Source organism: Nannospalax galili, unplaced genomic scaffold (genome assembly GCF_000622305.1).
Source record: "Nannospalax galili isolate Female #2095 unplaced genomic scaffold, S.galili_v1.0 scaffold91, whole genome shotgun sequence".
Taxonomy (NCBI): Eukaryota; Metazoa; Chordata; class Mammalia; order Rodentia; family Spalacidae; genus Nannospalax; species Nannospalax galili.
Window position 1 is genome coordinate 190,888 of NW_008332583.1, and position 20,961 is coordinate 211,848.

Genomic DNA, 20,961 nt, shown 5'->3' on the forward strand with positions numbered 1-20,961 from the left:
CTCATTGAATCCAGGCTGCCTTCTACTGAGAGCTGAACGGAGGTGCATTCTTTTAGCATCAAGTAAAGGAAAGTATGGGCCTCTAAATTATTTTAGCAAGGTCAAGAGGACTCTTAAAGGCATGAAAAATGCTGCTGTATTTATTGTATGGTGCATGTTATTAGTGACTCTAAGATTTTGTCATTGCAGAAGTGACTTCTAGAAGGAGAATTTCTTTGGTTTACTGTAAGATTTTCTGGAGCATTTCTTCGGTTGATGATTTTCTGGGGTATTTCTTCCTCCTGTACAGAATTCTTAACTTCCTGCTTGTGTGGTTATTGGGTTTTCTGAGAGAGCATGTCACAGTGAGGCAAACATAAGACCCATCCACATGAACAATTAGAATGACTTTCACAGGACTGGGGATCCAAGCATGAGGCTGGACTGATGAGGCTCTGCTGTTAGGATGATACTCCTGGGAGTGATCACTAATGTGAGCTACTTGGGCAGTTTTTCCTGTGGACATTTCTAAATTCCCCCAATAATATAAGATCACGCCAGTTGTAACTATCATTCATTTATTAAAAATGAAAAGGAAGCTGGGCATGGTGGCTCATCCCTATAATACCAACACACAGGAGGCAGAGCCAGGCAGATCTTTGGGATAGCAAGGCCAGCCTGGTCTATATAGTGAGTTCCAGGCCAACTGGGGATACAGGGAGACCCTGTCTCAAAAAGAACAAAATAAATAGATTTACTAAAGAAACAAAATTTCAAGTAACTTTCTTCTTATAACAATAATTTATGCTTTGCCTGAAGATAAAGCAGGAACTTGTTTGTTCTTTCCTTCTTTTAATGAATATTTATTGTTTATGTATAACATCTTAGGTTACAAAGAAGTGTGAGACACTGTTACATATGCCTTCATGATGCTTAATATAGCAAGTGCCACATGGGCGATGCAGATGAATTTGACTTTCCATTATGGGAAAAGGAGATAGCCTGCTTGTCGGAACGCCCTTCTCTGCTCGTGTCCCTGACGTCTACTTCCCACACAGTAGCTTCCAGAATAACTCCTGAAAAGGCCAGCTGACCTGTTCCTCTGAGCCCACCCCCTGCACATCACACTGAGCTAGGCTCCAGTGTCCTTCCCAAGGTGTACAGTGCTACCTTTTTTCTTTAGCTTCTAAATCTCTTCTTACTCCAAAATCCAACCATGCAAACTTCTTTTTATCCAATCCATCAAGACTAATGTTTATCCTTCATGGTTCACATCATCAATTCAATACCGTTGAGGCCTGCTAGTTAGTGGTAGGATTCAAGAAGAAAGAAAAAGCTATTTCTACAAACAGCAGCATAGAAAGGGAAGTGTATGGGAAAGTAACGATGGCAGCACAACCTGTGTTCGTTACTTGTTTCATTGCTGTGACCTGACACACGATAAGAAGCAACTTCAGCGAGGAAGAGTTTATTTTGCCTTATGGTTTAAGAAGGAAAACCGTCCATCACGGCAGGGAAGGCAGAGCAACAGGAACTTGAGGCAGCTGGTTACCCTGCAGCTACAGTCAAGAGGCAGAGTGGGGACAGAGACCCAAGCTGGGCTACTCAGCTTCAAGGCCTGCCTTCCATGACCCACTTCCTCCAGCAATGCTCTACCACCTAATGGTTTCACACAACGTTCCAAATCAGTGCCACCAGATGCTGGGGACCAAGTGCTCAAACATAGCCAGTGGGGGGCATTCCACATTCAAACCACAACAGTATTGTTTATGTAAATCAAAATCACACCAAACACTATACACATAGTTGCTTAAGTATGTAACATAGATATGGGGGAACAGGACAAAATGTCAGCAAAGAAAGATGGTCTCAGAAAACTCTCTTAAAATAGTTCCCATTAGCTGTCTCTCACTTCTCAACTGCGTAGCATCAATGCGATATGACATCGCCTAACACATTATTTATTTGTAGGCCTGTTATTTTGGGTCTCCTGTGGAATATGAATTATAACAGGTCAGAGACTGTTTGTTTCACAACCTTAGCTTCTATGTGTTGGTCAGTCCTTGGCACATAGTAAGTGTTCTGTTCAACTAATATTCACCAAATGGATAATTTGTTCTCCCAGTGATCACAGGAAGGGAAGGATGAAGATCTATTTTCACAGTTGAGGGAGCAAGTTAAGTCATTTGTATAAAGTAAAAGCACTGCCAGGTGTTAGGCTTAGGGTTTTAATGAAGATTTCTGCTCCAAGTGGAATGAATGCCATCTCCATTCTGGCACAGGAATGTCCCCAATTCATTTACTTAACATTAAAAATTCTTAAGCCATTGAGATGGCTCAGCTGGTAACAGCACTTGCCACCAAGACTGGTGACCTTGGTAGGGTCCCCTGGACACACATGGTAGAAGGAGAGAACCAACTTCTACAAAGTTGACTTCTGATCCCCACACCTGGTGCTTTAACACACACACACACACACACACACACACACACACACACACACGGGGGTAGGAGGTATGCGCAGTAAAGAATTAAGAATTTCCAAAGAACTTGGCTGTGTTGTTAAAAAATTATAGAAAACAATTTTTAAAAAGATAGCACTTGCAGATGTAGACACACCAGGGATTCTTCGCCAATGTTACTGAGAAAGCTATTATTCATCTGAGAGGTGAGCAGATAACATTTCTAAGCTGACTGGCATTTGATTATTGACATTTTAAAATCCTTGATATTTTGATCTTATCCCATGTAAATCACAGCTTCCTGGTTTATAGTATTTTAATTAGGAAAAGATTGATAAGAGTACTAATTAAGGTCAGACATTGTGCTTGAAAGAACAGCATAGAAGAGGTCCTTAGTTAAGCAGGAGGAAGCTCGCTCACTGGGGGTGTTTGCCACTAACCACAGACCATGCAGAGTCCAGGGGACTACAGCTTCAGAGACATCTTTTGTTTTGCTTTTGTCACCATTTGTGCAATTTGTGCTTTCCAGAGAAGTTGTCTAATGAGCCCAAAGTTTTTCCTAATGGGGACATAAACTGTCACAGTTGACCCAGGAATAATAAGGCACTGACTAGTGATTGACAGCTGGAATCCACATCTCCAAGAACTTGTCTGAAAGCTTAGGAAATTTTAGCCTTTTTATTTAAAAATTCCGGATGGTCTGCTTCTACCCAGATGCTCATTTCAGATTTTGTGTATAAATAGTCACATGATGTGGATGTGCGGCTTCTTCTCCCATCATCCCTGACAGGTCACTGTTGACATCGAAGACGAGAACGATGAAGCACCTGCCTGCACACCCTATCTATATGAGGCAGTCATCTCTGACAATGTGGTTGCTGGGACAAATGTCAATGGCCTGAAACTAAACTGTCATGACAGAGATTCACAAGATTTTGAAATGCGCTTTGAAATAGTTTCTGGTAATTTAATCATTTCTTTTAATCACAAGCATATGTCAAAGTGACATTAGCCATGTAATGTCAGACATGATATATACCCCCAGATGGGACTGTTGATGAAGTTACCCTATGTCACATCCGTAGCATCGTGTCTCCTCAGTGCACCTTTGACATGTCTACAAATCCCACTCAGTTTTTCCTTGGTGATGTCATAGATAGTCTGGCCACAAAAAGGCTTTGGACTTGCATGGGAAAATGCTGCAGGTTATGGAACAAGGAACTAAATCTGCTATCCATGGAGCAAGTTCAGTAGGACTGATGCTTTTGACTGTGTTATTGTTATACCTATATAGATTCAGATAAGCTTCATAGTCACCATCATGGCTTGTATAGAAGACCTTTATTTGAGACCAACCATGTGTCAGATACCATGCTAGAAATACTCTATAGAACTTTTCAAGACAGATGTGGAATGTGTTCATGTCACTGTTCATTAAACTCTGAGTACCATCAACACATAAAATCATAAACTGAGAGAAGTTCTATAAAGGAAAGCACTATCTTGTGACTCATCTTGACCCTGAAAATAAGACCTATTTATGTTTGGATCTATAACATGTTGCCAGCTAATTATGAAGACTAGTTTGATATTTACATCCATTGCTAGTTGATAAGTGCCAGGGAGAAAGGGAATGTGTTCATCTTGTTTATAATAGTGTCTACTGGGCCCTAGAGAGGACTTAACTTTGTGAAGGCCTAATTCGTTCTTGTGGTCTGAATGGCTCATTACATATTAATCTAGACCAAATTGAACATGAGTCAAAATACTGAGTCACAGTAAAGGAAGAGGAAACAATTAGCCAGAATAATCAGATAATATGAGATTGCTGGCCAGATGTGTGGATCAGATTCATGATTTTAACTTTTAAAGCATTTTTGTTCTTTTTCTTTTTTTGAGACAGGGTCTCACAAAGCTCAGGATGGCCTTGAACTCTCTATGTAGCCAAGGATGACCGTGAACTCTTGATTCTCCTGCCTCTATTTCCCAAGTCATAGGATTACAAGCATGCCCTACCATGCTTGGTTTAAGACATTTTTTTCTATATGTATTGCTTGTCTTATTTTAATTATATTATAAGATATTTATAAATATGAGAATTCCCAGCATAACACAGAACTTAATTTATGCACACATATTGTGTTTCAACATAATTTTAAGGTAATTTGAGGTCATTCAATATATGATAAAAGAATTCTAACTTTCCAATTATTCCTTTGAAAGGAAATGAGAACCAGCATTTCAGATTTGACCCAAGTCGAGGTTCAAATACTCCAAAATTAATTGTGAAGAATCCTTTTACCTTTGAAACTGGAGCTGAACTGCAGCAGCGCTATCATCTTGTGGTGCATGTAATTGATGACAATCTGAAATATGGCAAATCCACCAAGCCCAGAACAGGCACCGCTATCATAGATATTTATGTGATAAGAACCAGCACGCCACCTCCTCCAACCAGTTCTGAAGTAAAGAGTTACAGAATTTCATTTGAGTCTCTGTGTGGTAAATGTTTTACTGCAAAGGCATATATCACCTAGAAAGGCTAAAAGGTTGACCAGGGCATCAGCTTCGCTCACATGCCTTTGCACATCAGTACAAACCCAACCAACTGCAGGGCCCTTTGGGATCGTGTACATCTGTGAATACATACTGTATGCACAGGAGTCTGTGAAAATTACATGTACATAGAGGACCCCTGAGCTGTTATGTATAAATAATTTGAAAGTCCTTCCCAACAGAAGGGCCTACTATTCTCCCTATAAACAGACACTCTCAAGGACTTTGCTAGCATAATAATGGGCATCTATGATCTGCCAGGCCTTGTATTACGTGGCTTGCAGTCATCTTTTTGCTTAATCTTCTAACTCTATGAGATTTAGCATGTATTTTAGTATTAAAGATGTATTACTTTAAAACAAGTTCTTGTTTATTTTTATTTAATACATATGAGTGTTTTACTTTCATGTATGTAAGTGCACCACATACATGCAGTGCCTGTGGAGGCCAGGCATCAGGTTTCCTGGAACTGAAGTTAACAGCCAACTGTGAGCCACATGTGGATGCTGGGAACTGCACCCAGGTCCTCTGTAAGAGCAGCCAGTGCTCTTAACTGCTGTGCCAGTTCTTGAGATTCCCTTTTCTTGTTTTTTTTTTTTTTAAGATTTATTTTTATTTTATATGAATAAATGTTTTTCCTGCATGTATATATGTGCACTACATGGGTGCTGTCCCTACAGAGGCCAGAGTGAGCATTAGATCCCCTGGAAATGGAATTACAGGTAGTTGTGAACCTCCTGGTGGTTGATGGGAACAGAAGCTGGGTCTTCTGCAAGAGCAGCAAGTGATCGTAACTGCTGGGCCACCTCTCCAGCCCCCTTTTAGTATAATATCTTATCATTTATAAAACAAATATTCAGAGCTAATGATGAATTAAGCAATGGGTTATCAGTCACCAAAGGATGAAATCTCTGCCCAGTAAACTTCATAGTATGTATTTTATTACTTTGCATCTTTTTTTTTTATGGTGACTTTTTTCTTAAATTAAAAAAAATTTTTTTAGAAGAAGCATTTCATTACAGCTTTAACCAGCAGCAAAGTCTTTACCAGAACATTTTATTTTCAAGAACGCACTATTCTTTCAAGCTGCAGGAAAGGGTTAATTGTGTGTATAGTAGATAATAGTGGTACACAGCCTGAAAGACTTCAGGTATCATCTGGAGCAACCTCTTGACTTTATCGGTGAGGGGACTGAGGTGGAAAGAAGAGACATGGTTTGTTCAGGATCAGAGAGGGGACATCTCATGCAACTCAAGTCTTTACATTCCAAATTTGGTGGGCCCTTTATATTATGATGTTTCTCATGTCACCTGGGGTACTTAAAAATATGCATGTCTGAGTCAATACGCCACTGTCTGTATTGAGCTCTGTGCTGATGCTACACTGTGTAAGCAGATGTGCTTTGAAAACATGAACTAATACTTTGTTTGCTTTGAAATAATTTTCCAGCAAAGAAAAGGTCTGACCATTGTGTACACAGCTGTGAACACATACAAATCCAGTGACTGGTATGTTCCTTTCATCTTCACTCTGATGGCTATTTTCTTCGTTGCACTGGTTTCCTGGATATGTTTTTTGCTTTGGAGATTTGGAAACGTTATGGACTCTTCTCAGAAAATGGCCAAGGAAGTCTCCAAGTCCAAACTCAAGTAGGTGATTTTTTTTTCTTTCTAAGCTTTTTCTATAAAGAGGTAAAAGTAATTAAAGTTTGATGATCTTAATTCTCAGAGATTCTGCCTAAAGACCCCAAACCATGTTATCTTGGAAATACTTGGGAAGCTTTCTTTAATAAACAGCAACAGAGCTGGGCTTGGTGGCACATGTCTTTAGTCCCAGCACTTGGGAGACGGAGGCAGGAGCTACATAGCAACTTCGAGGCCAGTCTTGGCTATGTGAGACTCTGTCTCAACAAATAAACAAACAAGACACAAACAAACAAACAGGGACTGGAGAGATGGCTCTGTGGTTAACTGAGCTTGCTGCTCTTACAGAGGACCAGAGTTTGGTTCCCAGCACCTATATTGGGTGGCTTAAAACACCTCGTAAGTCTAGATTCAGAGGATCAGACTTCCTCTTCTGTCCTTCCTGGGCACATGACAATGCACACACATGCATACACAGTAATAAAATAAATCCTAAAAAAGTCAACCAAACAAAAACAAACAAAACAAAATAGTACCCAAACTGAACAGCAGCAATGTACTACTAGATGATACTGTAGAATGTTCTCTTTGTAGGAAGATTTTTTATTTTTTTGGTCTTTTTTGAGACAAGGTCTCCCTGTAGCCGCAGCTGTCCTGGAACTCGCTATGTAGACCAGGCTGCCCTTGAACTCACAGAGATCTGCCTGCATCTGCTGGGATTAAAGGCGTGTGCCACCATGCCCGGCTGGAAGATTTTTTTTTTAAAAACAAATAAATTTGTGAGCAAATAAACAAAACCTCATATTATTCTGAGGCAAATCAGTTTCCTGGACAGGTGTTTGACAATCACTAGAATTAGTTTAGAGACTAAGTGTCGGTTCCCTTTGCATGCATCTGACTGTTTTAAAAGCTCTCTGAGGCCAAAGAGATGGAGAGATAAGGCATCTGTTTTTGTCACCATACAACAATAGTTTTCAGGGTGCGGATACTATAGCTTCAAAAGCAGAGTTGGAACTAGGCCTGGTGGCACAGCCTGTCATTCCAGCTCCTTGGGAGGCTGAGGCAAGAGGTTGAAAGTTCCAATCCAGCATGATTAACTTAGACCCTTTCTCCAAATAAAAAATAAGTGATAGAATGCTTACTTAGCATTCACAAGGCTCTGGGTGCAGTCTTAGTTTTTTTTTCTCTCTCTCTGTCTCTCTCTCTCTCTCTGTCTCTCTGTCTCTCTCTGTCTCTGTCTCTCTGTCTCTCTTTGTCTCTGTCTCTCTGTCTCTCTCTGTCTGTCTCTCCATCTCTTTGTCTGTCTCTGTCTCTGTCTCTCTGTCTCTGTCTCTCTGTCTCTGTCTCTCTGTCTCTCTGTCTCTGTCTCTCTTTGTCTCTGTCTCTCTGTCTCTCCATCTCTTTGTCTGTCTCTGTCTCTGTCTCTCTGTCTCTCTCTGTCTCTCTGTCTCTCTCTCCATCTCTTTGTCTGTCTCTGTCTCTCTGTCTCTCTCTGTCTCTGTCTCTCTCTGTCTCTGTCTCTGTCTCTAGAGCTGCAGTAGCATTTTCACTAACCAAGTAGAATTTTTTCTTTATGGTGCAGTAAAGTGGATGAGGATGACTAATGAAAACAATATTGTTATTTCTTATTCACTTAAAAAAAGGCTAGGGTAGGGAAGATGTGGTAATAGCCATGTATGTACTATTAGACGAAATTATTTTTAACATATATTTCTTTAATTTAACTGATATTTTGTCAATTTTTCTTTTTATACAGAGGAATGAAGTATGTTACAGGTAAGATACAAGTTACTAATTATGCTTGAATTATGTCACTTTCAAATTACAGTTATTTATTTGATATTTTTATTAATTCTTTGAGAATTTTATACAATATATTTTGATCATACCTCCTATGTGTCCTCCTAACTCTTCCCAGATTTAACACCCACCTCTCACCCCTCCCAACTTCTCATCCCTACTCCTCCTTTTTTTTTAAACAGTTTGTGCCTGTATACTCATGGGCTTGGGGCCCTCCACTGAGAATGGTGGCTGTACCAGGGACCATAGTCTTAAAAAAAATCAACTCTCCCTTCCCCAGAAGCCATCTACTGTTCAGAGCTCTTCAGCTAGGGGTGGGGGCTCCTGAGCCCCTCCTCCCTCTGTACCAGAGTGTTGAGTGGTTTGATCTTGTGCAGGTCTTATGCAGGCAACCACAGCTGCTGTGAGCTCATGAGTGTAGCAGTTCTGTTATCTCCAAGATGCTGTTTCAGTCTGGTCCTCCCCAACTTCTGGCTCTTACAATTTTTCCTCTCCTTCTTCCTTGATGGTCTCTAAGCCATGGGAGGGGGAGGTATGATTTATATGCACTGTTTGTGGCTGAACACTCTACTGACACTTATTCTCTGTACTTTGACCAGTTGTCAGTTTCTTTGTTAACCACCATGCATCACAGAAAGAGGCCTGAGAGCTGTAGTAATCTGTGGATGGAAAGATGCAAATTTAGAGGGCGGTTTGACACTATCTTCCTTTACAGAGTAATAGTAGTGGTTTCACCCACAGGGCCTGTGAACTCCTCAACCATTTGTTCTTTGCCAGATTTACATGTTTTTCCTCATGTGGAGTGGGTCTTAAATTCAATCAGAAAACAGTTGGTGTTGGTTACCCCCATAGCATTCATGCCACTGTTACACCTATGGGTGTATCTTGCCAGGCTGGTGGTTATTGTAGCTTGTAGGGTCGACAGCTGGGCAAGACTGCTGATGACTACCCCTCCTCCAGAACCCTGCATAGCATCTTCGAGTACTGTGAAAGATAGCCAGCAGGGAGGAAAGTTCCTGGTCAGAACTTGATTTCTTCATGCCCTGTAACCAAAGTGGGTGGGGTCTTCAGCAATAGGGTTTTACTATCAAATTCGGTGTGCTGCCAAGAGCAATGGTAATGGCCTGTGTTATTTGGGAGGATTTCCAGGATGTCCCTGGTGAACAACTTGAGAAGTGATATTCTACATCAGGCACTGGATGTTTTACTTGGCAACCTATGGTTTCTTGGAGGAACATATATAAATTTTATAAAATAGTAGGTTTCCATATGGCTTTTCCAAACATCTTTGGTGCTAGTTAAAAAATATGGAACTCTTCACGGATTTGTGTGTCATCCATACATAGAAGTCATACTAATCTTGTATTGTTCCAGTTTTAGCATATGTGCTGCCAAAGCAGGCATGCATTTAATTTTTTTACTTTGCTATGGGCTACTGTAGCATGTATTTGGAGGTCAGAGGACAACTTGTAGGAGTCAGTTCTTTCCTTCCACCTTGTGGGTCCAGTGTAAGGTCATCATGCTTGGTGGCAAGTACCTTAACCCTCTGAGTCATCTTGTCAGCCCCAAATATGTACTTTAAAAATGCTGCTTATGAGGCTGGAGAGATGGATCAGTGGTTAAGAGCACTGACTGCTCTTGCAGAGGACCTGGGTTCGATTCCCAGCACCCACATGGAGGCTATGAACCATCCTCAACTCCAGTTCCAGGGGAATCTGAAACTCTCTTCTGATACCTGTGGCATTGCATGACCCAGGTGCACTCACCTACACACAGGCAATACACTCATACACTAATAAATAAAACATTAAAAAAATGCTGCTCACCACATACCTGCCCATTTATTTGTTTATTATTTATTTATTAACTTACTTTTTTAATTAATTAATTTTTCAACAGGAGATAGAAATCAAAAAGAACAAAAAGTTTTCACAGGAACCAGAAGTAAAAATCTAGAAGTATTAACAGTAAGTACATTTTTGTGAGATAAGATTTTGTTTGTTATTGTTGTATAGTGAAAAGTTCTTCCATAAAGACATATGATAAAATCTACTGAAACATCATAGAAAGGAAATAAAATCATTTCAGTTTATCATTTCTCATGATTTTATGTGTGTTACAAAGCTAGGATTTCAGACTGAGTCTTAGAATTTGGCTAGAGAAAAATTTGCCTCAAATATATGTGCATGCAGCAAAAATGACTCTAGGCAAATGGAAATCTATCATTTTTCAACATCACTTAAAATTTAAAACTATATCTGAAAATATATCATTTTATTTATTTTTAATTCTATTTACTATTTTTATTTTATGTGTATGGGCGTATTGCCTACATGGGCCTAAGTGTACCTGTGTCATGCAATGCACAAGAAGGCCAGAAGAGGGTGTTGGATCCCCTGGAACTGGAGTTATAGATGGTTGTTAGCCAACTATATGGGTGCTGGGAGTTGAACCTGGGTCCTCTGCAAAAACAGCCGGTGCTCTTAACTGCTGAACCATCTTTCCAGCTCTGAAAATATATAATTTTATACATGTGACAGACCTGAGAAAGTTCTTCAACCTTCAAGTGTTTAGCACATGGTAATCTACCCGTAGAGAAGGCAATCCACATTCAATTGGCTGAAGCTTAGTCACTGAATAGTCCACATAAATACACAAGGCATAGCTGGATCTAGGGGCCATAACAGAGTGTAGACCAAGAAAGGAGAATTTAGTCTTCATCTCTCAGTCATTCTTTCCTCTTGCTTCTCACATACTATGGACATTCCTACCTGAGTCCTGACTGACCACAGCCTTGTTTCATGGGATGGCTCCTCTCCATGTTCCCTCTCTTGCTTCCTCTTCCTTACGGAAGCAGATGCCAACCAATCTCCTGGATTACTTTTCTGGTGTTGCCATACAGAATGCTATAGATTGGGTGGTTTAAACAGCAGAGATCTGTTTCTCAGCGTCCTAGAGGCTCGACAAAATCAAGGTGTTGGCAGGTTTGTTTTTGCCTGAGGTTGTTCTTCTCTGCTTGAGGATGTACACTGTCCTGCTGTGTGGCCTTGAGGGCAGTCTGCTGTCTGTGTCCTAATTTCCTTCTTACAACACTGGTCATTTTGGGTGGTGATCCATGTTACCTCAGTTTACCTCTGTTACCTCTTTAGAGATCCTATTTCCAAATGTAGTGCCATTCTGAGATACTGGGGAGTTAGGAAATCAACATACAGCTGTAGAAGGAGGGAAGCAGTGTAACCTATAACATCTCTTATACAATATTTCCCATTAGAAAAGGGCCTGGGGGAGTGAGTGACTGGAGAGATAGCTCAGCAGCTAACAGCCCTGGCTGCTCTTGCAGAGAACTCAGCACCCACATGGCAGCTAATAACCATCTGTAACTCCAGTTCCAGGGGATCCAACGCCCTCTTCTGGCCTCCGTGGGCAACATTGCATATACATGGTGTACTTACATACATGCAGACAAAACACTCATACACATACAATTTTAAAAAATTTAAAAAGGGCCTGGGTTAACAGAGGTCATGGTGGGTAGACTGTGGGGGATGGGCTGAGGGATTGAAGGCAGCAGAAAGGTCCCTAAATTGCCAGTCTTCAACAGACTTGAAAGATGAGACAATTTATTAGTTATGTCTTGGTTTCATTTCTGCTGTTGTGATAAAATGTCCTAATAAAAAGTAAAAACTTAGAGGAGAAATGGTTTGTTTTATCTCATGATTCCAGATCACAGTCCATCAGTGAGGGACAGGAGCTTGAAGTGACAGTGACAGGACCTTGAAGTAGGGGGTCACATCCCATCCATAGTCAAGAGCACAGAGAAATAAATGCATGCGTGCTGAGAACTCAGCAAGTTTTCTCTATTCTTACGCAGTCCAGAGCCCTGTGTTAGTTACTCTTCTGTTGCTGTGATAAAACACCATGACCGAGGGAACTTTTAGGAAGAAGAGTTTATTTGAGCTTATGGTTCCAGGTTCCTGAGGGATCAGAGTCCATCAAGGTGGGGAGGCATTGTGAGGGGGCTGGAGCAGGAGCAGAAAGCTAAGCCCTCACATCGTCACACAGGAACAGGAAGTGAACATGACTGGAAATCCCAGCAAGGTTTAAGAACTCTCTAAGCCCACCCCCAGTGACGTGCTTCCTCCAGCATGGCCACACCTTCTAAGACCTCTGAAAACAGCGCCACCATCTGGGGACAAAATGTCCACATATATGGAGCCTATGGGGGACATTAGCATTCAAACCACCACAAGCCCCAAACAGGGAATGTTGTCCCCTCTTTCAGGCTAGGTCTTCCTACATCAGTTAACATAACTGAGACAATTCCCCAACAGACGTGCCCACAGGGCACTCTGATCTAGGAAATCCCTCAGTGAGGCTTTCTTCTCAGGTGATTCTAGGCTGTTTCCATCTTAGATGACAGTTGGGACTACTTATCACAAGCCATTTGCTCAAAGTAGTCAACATATGCCAAAACTCATTTTTATCAAGCTGCCTTATTGCTAATGTGTGCTTTTCTTTTCTTTTCTTTTTTAAAGGAAGCCACTGTGTATGAGACTATCTTTGATGGAGAAGCCATTGATCCAGGTGTGGAACTTATATATCTTTTGAGTTAGGCCTGTTTTGCCTATTTGGGTAAATGAAATAATTATTCATTATGCTTTTCAAAATGACTCTGTTAGAGCAAGGTATTTTTAAGGCCAAGCAGGCAATATGAATAACTGAAAGGAATTAGTTAGACAAAAAATCAATTGAATCATCAATGACAGTTAATACCTGGGGGACATCACCATTACTTAGTGCCATCAAATTACTGCCACCTTGAGATAAGGCAGGAATTCAGAATTCAGTGAGTCAACAGGAGCTAGACATCCTCATCATTTCATGAAATCTGCACCTTTAAAAATATAGGTAATGAGCCGGGTGTGGTGGCACACATCTTTAGTCCCAGCACTGAGGAGGCAGAGACAGGTGGATCTCTGTGAGTTTAAGGCCAGTCTGGTCTACATAGTGAGTTCCAGGCCAGCTGGGGCTGCAGGGAGACCCTGTCTCAAAAAGACAAACAAAACAAAACAAAACAAAACAAAAAACAAACAAACAAAAAAAAACCAAAAAACTTTTCAGGCTAAATAAAACACACATTTTTACCCCTTATTATATTTTGTTGTATACCAAACAGTTCCAATCAAAACTTACTATCTTAAAATAGCAAGAGCAAGCATCTTATAACATATTTTAGTATGCCAGGAATAACCTGTATTTTAGTGTTCCAGGAATGTGAGCACATGCCACTTGGGCAGTTCTTTTGCTTTGTGAGGATCAATGGGGTCCCTTTAGTGGTATTCCTCTGGCAGCTGGTCCACAAGCCTGGCATCGTGGAGAGACATTATCCTCTTTCTATCCATACCAACTCGTGACTTCCTCATGCAGTATCTCAGACAGGGTTAATTGGACAACTGTGCATAGCAATTTGGATCCCCTAGATAGAGTTCCAAGAGATAGGAAGGAGGGGCTGTAGTCTTTTGAGTCTGGGCCTGGGAACTTCAGGGCATCAACCTCTACTACAATGAATTGGCTGAGCCATCAGAGTCTACTCAGATTCTAAGTCAGTAGCATTTTGACCCTGCATAAAGATCAAGCTCAAAGACTCTCTAGCCATCTTTAATCTGTCTCCATATCTATAAGCCCAAAACACTGTGGATTTGTAACTCTTGCTGTATCATTTATTGGTTATAAACCCTGAAATTGCAAGGCAGATTGTACCTCCACTTTATAAAACACTTCAGAAGTTTTTATAAGGTTTGAATGTTGATGGAATTAGTGACTTTCCATGTGAACTTGGAGAAAGCATTTAACCTTCCAGAGTCTCCCTTTTCCCAGCTGAAAAGTGGGTATAATGTGGGCTTTGTCTCATGGGGGTGATTCCGAAGTTTAAACATGCCTATAATGAATGTAAGAATCACTTTGTGAAATGTCACGCAACATGAGGCATTAGTCATGAAAGACTCATTGGACTATAATAGCTTGTGATACTGCAGTGGAAGTAAAATCCTGCCAGCTCTGGATGTCTTGGCATGAAATTGATGTTTTATTGCTGACTTCCAGGTTTTCCCTAAAGAAAGTCACCCTCTAAAAATATTTTCTTAAATTAAAAACATATTACTCATTCTAACCTATTGTGTATTAAATAGGCTCTTATGAGTTTCAAATTCCAGTAATTCATTAAAAATGTATATGGACAAATACTGAGTGCTTACTTAGGTCAGATCCCTTTGCTGTACCTACTTCTCCTAATGATGACTGCATTTCATTTCTACATTCCTATGATGGAAGCACTGTTATTGCTCCCATTTTATGGGCATTGAGTCAGAGAGTCAGAGAATGGGTCCTAGTCACATGGCTTTCTTTACTTTCAAAGGCAGAGAGGAAAAGAGTTGATGGAACTCTTAAGGACAGAGACTAAATCTTAAAAAGTAGTGGGGTAGAAGACAGTGACCCAGCATAGAACTGGGAAAATAAACAGCAGACCCCAATCTTATCTAAAGGAATATTGGCAACTGATTGCTGCTAGATGAGGAAGAGCTGATCTTCTTAAAACCAGGAATTCTAGATAGGCTGACTAGATTCAGTGGATGGACAAGCACTGGGGAACGGCTAGGGGCATCAACAACATAGTGGACAGTAAATGGGATGACAGAGTATATGGGCTCCAGTGGGAATTGGGGGGAGGCTACGGGAGGGTACCATTTGGGATGTGGGTATATAGATGAATAAGATTGTTTGGGATGTTCTGTATGAAATACACACACACACACACACATACACACAAATCAGAAATAAAAATCCAAGTTATATATGAGGAAGAAGCATAAAAATTTGCTTCATATTAATTAGTAGAGGTGATAAACATTGCCATTGAAATCTACCTGATGACTTTATATGCACACTCAGGTGCCAAGGAGCTCAGAAAGTAACTGACTGTGACTAGTAATAATCAGATACATGGAGATTAGAGATGTATGTTTTTTATGTATGAAACAATATATTTTAAAATGAAATGGAGATCATTTTTAAAGGTTAAAACCTCATTCAACTTTATATATTATAGAGTTCAATATTGTCTAAGTGTATTAATTCAACTGTGAACCTAAAAATTTACAGCCAATTTTGAAAGAGATGCATCTTTGCTCTGGAAATGATTACTGAGTATGTTAATGCTGTAATGAAATGCTTCTTCTAATCATGTGGTTATTAAATAAATAATTAAAAATTTAAAAGTAGTGGGGTAGAAATAGATGGGGAGGGAGAGTGGGGTCTCCAAGTCCAAGAGCAGCAAGTTTAAGTGGCACTAAGCAGGGAGTGTCTGGTACCAGACTTCCTGGTGTTAGACTAGCAGAACAGCCTGCAGCAGACTCCAGGCCCTCTCTAGGTCTTTTCCTACTGTGTTACTTTTATGGTTGTTGTTATTATTTTGAAGTGCTGGGGGCTGAACCTGGGGGCCATGCATGTGCTAGTCAAGTGCTCCATCACTGAGCTACAACCGAAGCCCACTACTTTATCATTATTATTGGAAGTAATTAAAGTTACTTTACACCATTTCTTGTTTCCTTCTAATTAGAAAAATGTATGCATTTAATCAATACTTATTTAGCACTTAACCATGTACCAGGCTTCTTGTACTTTATAAACATTACTCTATTTAACTTTTATTATGCTAAATACACATAACACAAAATTATTTTTTACCATAAAACATTTTAATCACTGTGGTGTGTGTGTATGTGTGTGTGTGTGTGTGTGTGTGTGTGTGTGTGTGTGTATGTGTAGGTTTTATTCAGTTGCTCTCTACCTTGCTAGTTGTGATAAGGTCTCTCACTGCACCTGGAGCTCACTGATTCAATTAGACTGGCTAGTCAGTGAGCTCCAGGGATCCACCAGTCTCTACATTCCCTTGCCCCCAGCACTGGAGATACAAGTGCATGTCTTTGTGTTCAGTTTTTAAAAAATATTTATATTTTTAATTTTTAACTTGACAAGTTTTGTATGAAAATTTCACATATACTTATAATGTGTTTTGATCAAATCCAACCCCTTTTCCTCTTCTCCACTACCACCTACTCCCCCAGCACTTTGCCTTCCCAAATTCATGTAGTCTCTTTTAAAAACCCACTGAGTCCTTTCAGTGTTGCTTGTGTGTTCATGGGTGTGGAACTGTCTGCTGGAGCACGAGTAACCTGTCAGTGATGGCATCCCTGAGGAGAACTGACTTTCCCTTCCCCAGCAGCCCTCAGTTGCTACTTTGCCCCTCCCATATCTGTGCTGGGATTTTGACCAGCTTGATCTTGTGCAGGTCTTGTGCATGCTGTCTGAAGCCTCTATGAATTTATGAGTGCAACTGCATTGTCATGTCCAGCAAATACTGTTTTGCTGCAGACTTATACTCCCTCTGACTTTTAGAATCTTTCCTCCTCCTCTTTGTAGATGATCCCTGAGCCTTGGCGGGAGGGGGTATGATATAGCTTTCCTATTTAGAGCTGAGTACTCCACAGTCTCTTACTCTCTGCATGTTGACCAGTTGCAGGTCTCTATATTAATTGCCATCTACTATAAAAAGAAGCTTCTCTGTGAGGGTAGATAGATGCATTAATCTATGAGTATAAAGATAAGAATTTAGGGCAGTTAATTATGTCAATTTAGCGGAATGATAGTGCTGGCTTCTCCTCTAGGGCCTATGACATAGTCAACAATGGAATTTTGGCCCAGTTAACAGTACCAGGCTTGTGTTCTGTCTTGTGGAGCAGGCTTTAAATTCAATCAGAAAGTGGTTGGTTATTTCCAACCAATCAGAAAGTAGTTGGTTACAACTATTGTACCAGTGGGTCTGTCTTGCCAGCTCATTTGTTATTGTAGATTGCAGGGTTTACAACTGGATAAGACTATTGATTACCTTTCTCTCCCAGTAGTATGCATAGCATCTTTTGTTACTATGAAAGCTAACTGATAGAGGTGAAATTCCCAGGTCAGTACCAACTTGATTTCTTCATGTCATGTCTCATGTGTGTGGTGTCTTTAGTAATAGGGCCTTACCATCAAGTTCTGGAGGGTAACTAAGAGCAATGGCAATAGTAATCTTTGGAGTGCATAGGACGCCAATGACCAATGACTTAAAGAGAAGTAACTCATACTTGCCACTGGGCTTTTGTTTTGATAGCCTATGGTGTCTTGGGGGAGGCATTGCCCTCCCCTCCCTCCTACTAAAGGGTGACTCCATTTAAATTCCTTTTACATATGTGTATTTTTTTTAAATGAAGCTTCTAAAGTAGCAGGTTTCCACATGACTTTCTCAAAGGTCTTTAGTGTTAGTTCTCTCTCCCAATACGCCCTCTTTTGTTTTTAAATATTTTATTTATTATTTTTATTTTATGTGTATGAGCATATTGTCTGCATGTACATAAGTGTACATGTGTTGTGCAATGTCCACAGAGGTCAGAAGAGGGTGTTGGATCACCTGAAACTGGAGTCGCAGACAGTTGTTAGCTGCCGTGTGGGTGCTGGGAATTGAACCTGGGTCCTCTGCAAGAGTAGCCAGTGCTCTCAACCTCTGAGTCAGCTCTCCAGCCCTCATTCTCCCTCTTTTACCCTGCCCTTCCATTCCCCACCCTATTTATCCTTTCCTGTTCCACTATTCTGCTTTCCCCTCTCTTCCCACCTGCATTTACCCCCCTTCCTTTGAAGTCCCTCCCTCCCCATGGCTCCTTACTAGTTTCCTGCCTTTTATGGATATTGCAATTTAAACACACATATCTAAAGATTCAAAGGTAGTATCCACACATGAGGGAGAACTTGGTGTTTGTCTTTCTGGATCTGAGTTACTTCATTGAGAATGATAATTTATAGCTCCATATATTTACATGTAAATTTCATAACTTCATTTTTCTTTAAAGCTGAATAATATTTCATCACATATATGAACCATATTTTCATTATTCATCCACCCATTGATGGACATCAAGGTTGTTTCCATTTCCTGGCTATGGTGAATAGAGCCACAGTGAATCTGGGTGAGAAAGTATTGCCATCATAGGAGCTAGAGTCCCCTGGGTATGTGCCTAGGAATGGTATAGCTGGGTCATATAGATCTATTTCTAGCTTTTTGAGGCACCTCCACACTAGTTTCCATAATGGTCTCTCCATTTTGTGTGTCTATCAGCAGGTAATAAGTGATCCCCTACCCCCACATTCAAGTCATCATTTGCTGTCTTTTTAAAAAACCTTAGCCATTCTGACTATATCTTCAGAATTGAAATCTTGTGTTCAGAGACATTACTTTGGACTGAAGTAAGAGGAAATCTCCAAATAGTTTTAATTTACATATTTGTGATGGCTAAGGATGTTGAACATTTAAAAAATATTTCTCAGTCATTTATATTTCTTCTTCTGAGAATTCCCTGTTTCTTTCCATGTCCCAATTTTTAATTGGGTTGCTTGTTTTCTTGGTGTTTGGTTTTTTGAGTTCTTTGTATATTCTAGCCACTAACCCTTTGCCATATTATGTATATGGGGATCTGAAGTCAGGTCCTCATGCTTGTACAGCACCTCACCACCTGCGCCATCTCCTCAACCCCCTGAATCAATTTTAGATGAACAGTTCTGTGGTGGTGTCTACACATTCACACTGCTGTGTACCCATTACTGCAGTCTATCTTCATGAGTCCATCCTCCTCACTGAGACGTTATGCCAACATTCCCATCCCTCTTTCCACTTGGCCTACGATAACCAATATTATACTTCTGTCTTTATGAAGTTGACTATGCTGCGTAAGTTCTCTAAGTAGAATCCTGCAATATTTGTTTATTTGTTATTGTTTATTCCACTGAGTGTAATGTTGTCAAGTGTCACCCATGTTTTAGCAAGGGTCAGAATTTCCTTCTATTTTTGTTGGATGACACTCCATAGTACGTATACAGCATGTATTGTTCACTATTCATTTATCAGTGGACCCTCATGTTGCTCTTCCTTTTGGCTAATGTAAATAATGCTGCTATGCACTTTTAAACTTTATCATGATTATTTTTTGCACACTGAAACAGTTTATATGTGACTATGTAGTTACAGACATATCACAAGATTTTCTAGATTATTTCTAATGTCAAATTATAACAAACATGGGGGGCTGGAGAGATGGCTCAGCGGTTAAGAGCACTGGCTGCTCTTGCAGAGGACCTAGGCTCAGTTCCCACATGAAGGGTAACAATGGTCTGTGATTTCAGTTCCAGGGGATCTGATGGTCCTTTCTGGCCTTTGCAGGCATTGCACACATATGGTACACTTACATTCAGGCAAACACTCATACACAGAAAATTTTATTGAAATTTTGTGTATTTCATAGAGTATATCTTAATCATATTTAGACCGTCTCCCCATCTGCAATCCCCCCATAACCCCCCCTCCCATTTCATGTATTCTGTCACATATGTTAAGACCTGTCTGGTCAAGCATTTGTACTCAGATGTCCTTTAGTGCAAGTTCATCCATGAGTCTAGTCAGCCTATCTAGTATCACTCCCTTAAAGAAGATCAATTCCCCCACACCCAGCTGTCAGTCACAGTTCCACTTGAAGGGCCAATTTTTAAATACACATAAAATCACATGTAGGAGTCCTGTCCAGAGACATGTGCTCTGCAGTCTCTTATTGTCTACACTTTGGCCAGTTGTGACCTTCTTTGTTCATCACACTCTGTTGCAGGAGGAAGCTGGTAAGAGTTGAGAGATGCATTAGTATTCTCTCTACCCCCTGTTCCATGAGCCTTTGGTGTAGAGGTTCCATTGTTGATGTGTTACTTAGGGTATCTCTCAGACATGTGTTTTCTGTGTGTGATCAGTTGTGGAACTCTGTAACAGCTAATTGTACTTAAAACCCTCTCAATGGGAGGGAACTCATGTGTGGTACTGTAAACATAACCAAATACACATAATTGGTAAAGAGAGAGAAGCCAAACTTGTCACCCTCTGGGCTATATAGCAAATGTTCAGTAAACATTGTGTGCTGAGTGAATGTTTTTCAAGTTTGTCATAATTTGCTATTCCTATTTTGTGTGTTTTCTTTTCTACAGTCTCTGGTAATGTGTATGAATATAACAGCAGAACGGGTGCAAGGAAATGGAAGAGGCTCCCTCAGCACCAGGAAGAGTCCTTTGAGAACCTACAGGCCCATCCCTTGGAGGAATCAACAGCCTTAAAAGTTCCTGTGTATCAATAGTGCCTCTGAATGATGGCATGTGGGGCATGTGTGTGTGTGTGTGTGTGTGTGTGTGTGTGTGTCATGTTGCCTGTAATGGGTATGATAGGTTTTACTTGGCTATCTAAAATTAAACTGTAGACTCGAGGTCAGGGCTTTGTAGGTGTTTACAGCTTTCTGCAATCTTGCAGTTCAAAGTACCTGAGAGAGGCCAGCAAGGGGTGTCAGCTTTGGGTCTCTGGCTGTGTTTTACTAAAAGTTAGAAACTAAATCTGTATGTAGTCT

General features: G+C 40.5%; 1 protein-coding gene and 1 pseudogene across 1 annotated transcript in view; one reads left to right on the top strand and one right to left on the bottom strand.

Moving 5' to 3' along the window:
- LOC103729438 (cadherin-related family member 3-like) overlaps positions 1–20,697 on the top strand; it is an 80,407-nt gene extending 59,710 nt beyond the window's left edge. The window contains exons 14-20 of the mRNA XM_017796738.1: positions 3,232–3,403; positions 4,665–4,906; positions 6,447–6,646; positions 8,397–8,416; positions 10,340–10,407; positions 12,976–13,024; positions 20,552–20,697. Coding sequence (XP_017652227.1) covers positions 3,232–3,403; positions 4,665–4,906; positions 6,447–6,646; positions 8,397–8,416; positions 10,340–10,407; positions 12,976–13,024; positions 20,552–20,697 — 897 coding nt within the window. The remainder of the gene's footprint in view (positions 1–3,231; positions 3,404–4,664; positions 4,907–6,446; positions 6,647–8,396; positions 8,417–10,339; positions 10,408–12,975; positions 13,025–20,551) is intronic.
- On the bottom strand, positions 9,742–9,840 carry LOC115069358 (annotated as a pseudogene).
- Positions 20,698–20,961: the final 264 nt, after the last annotated feature.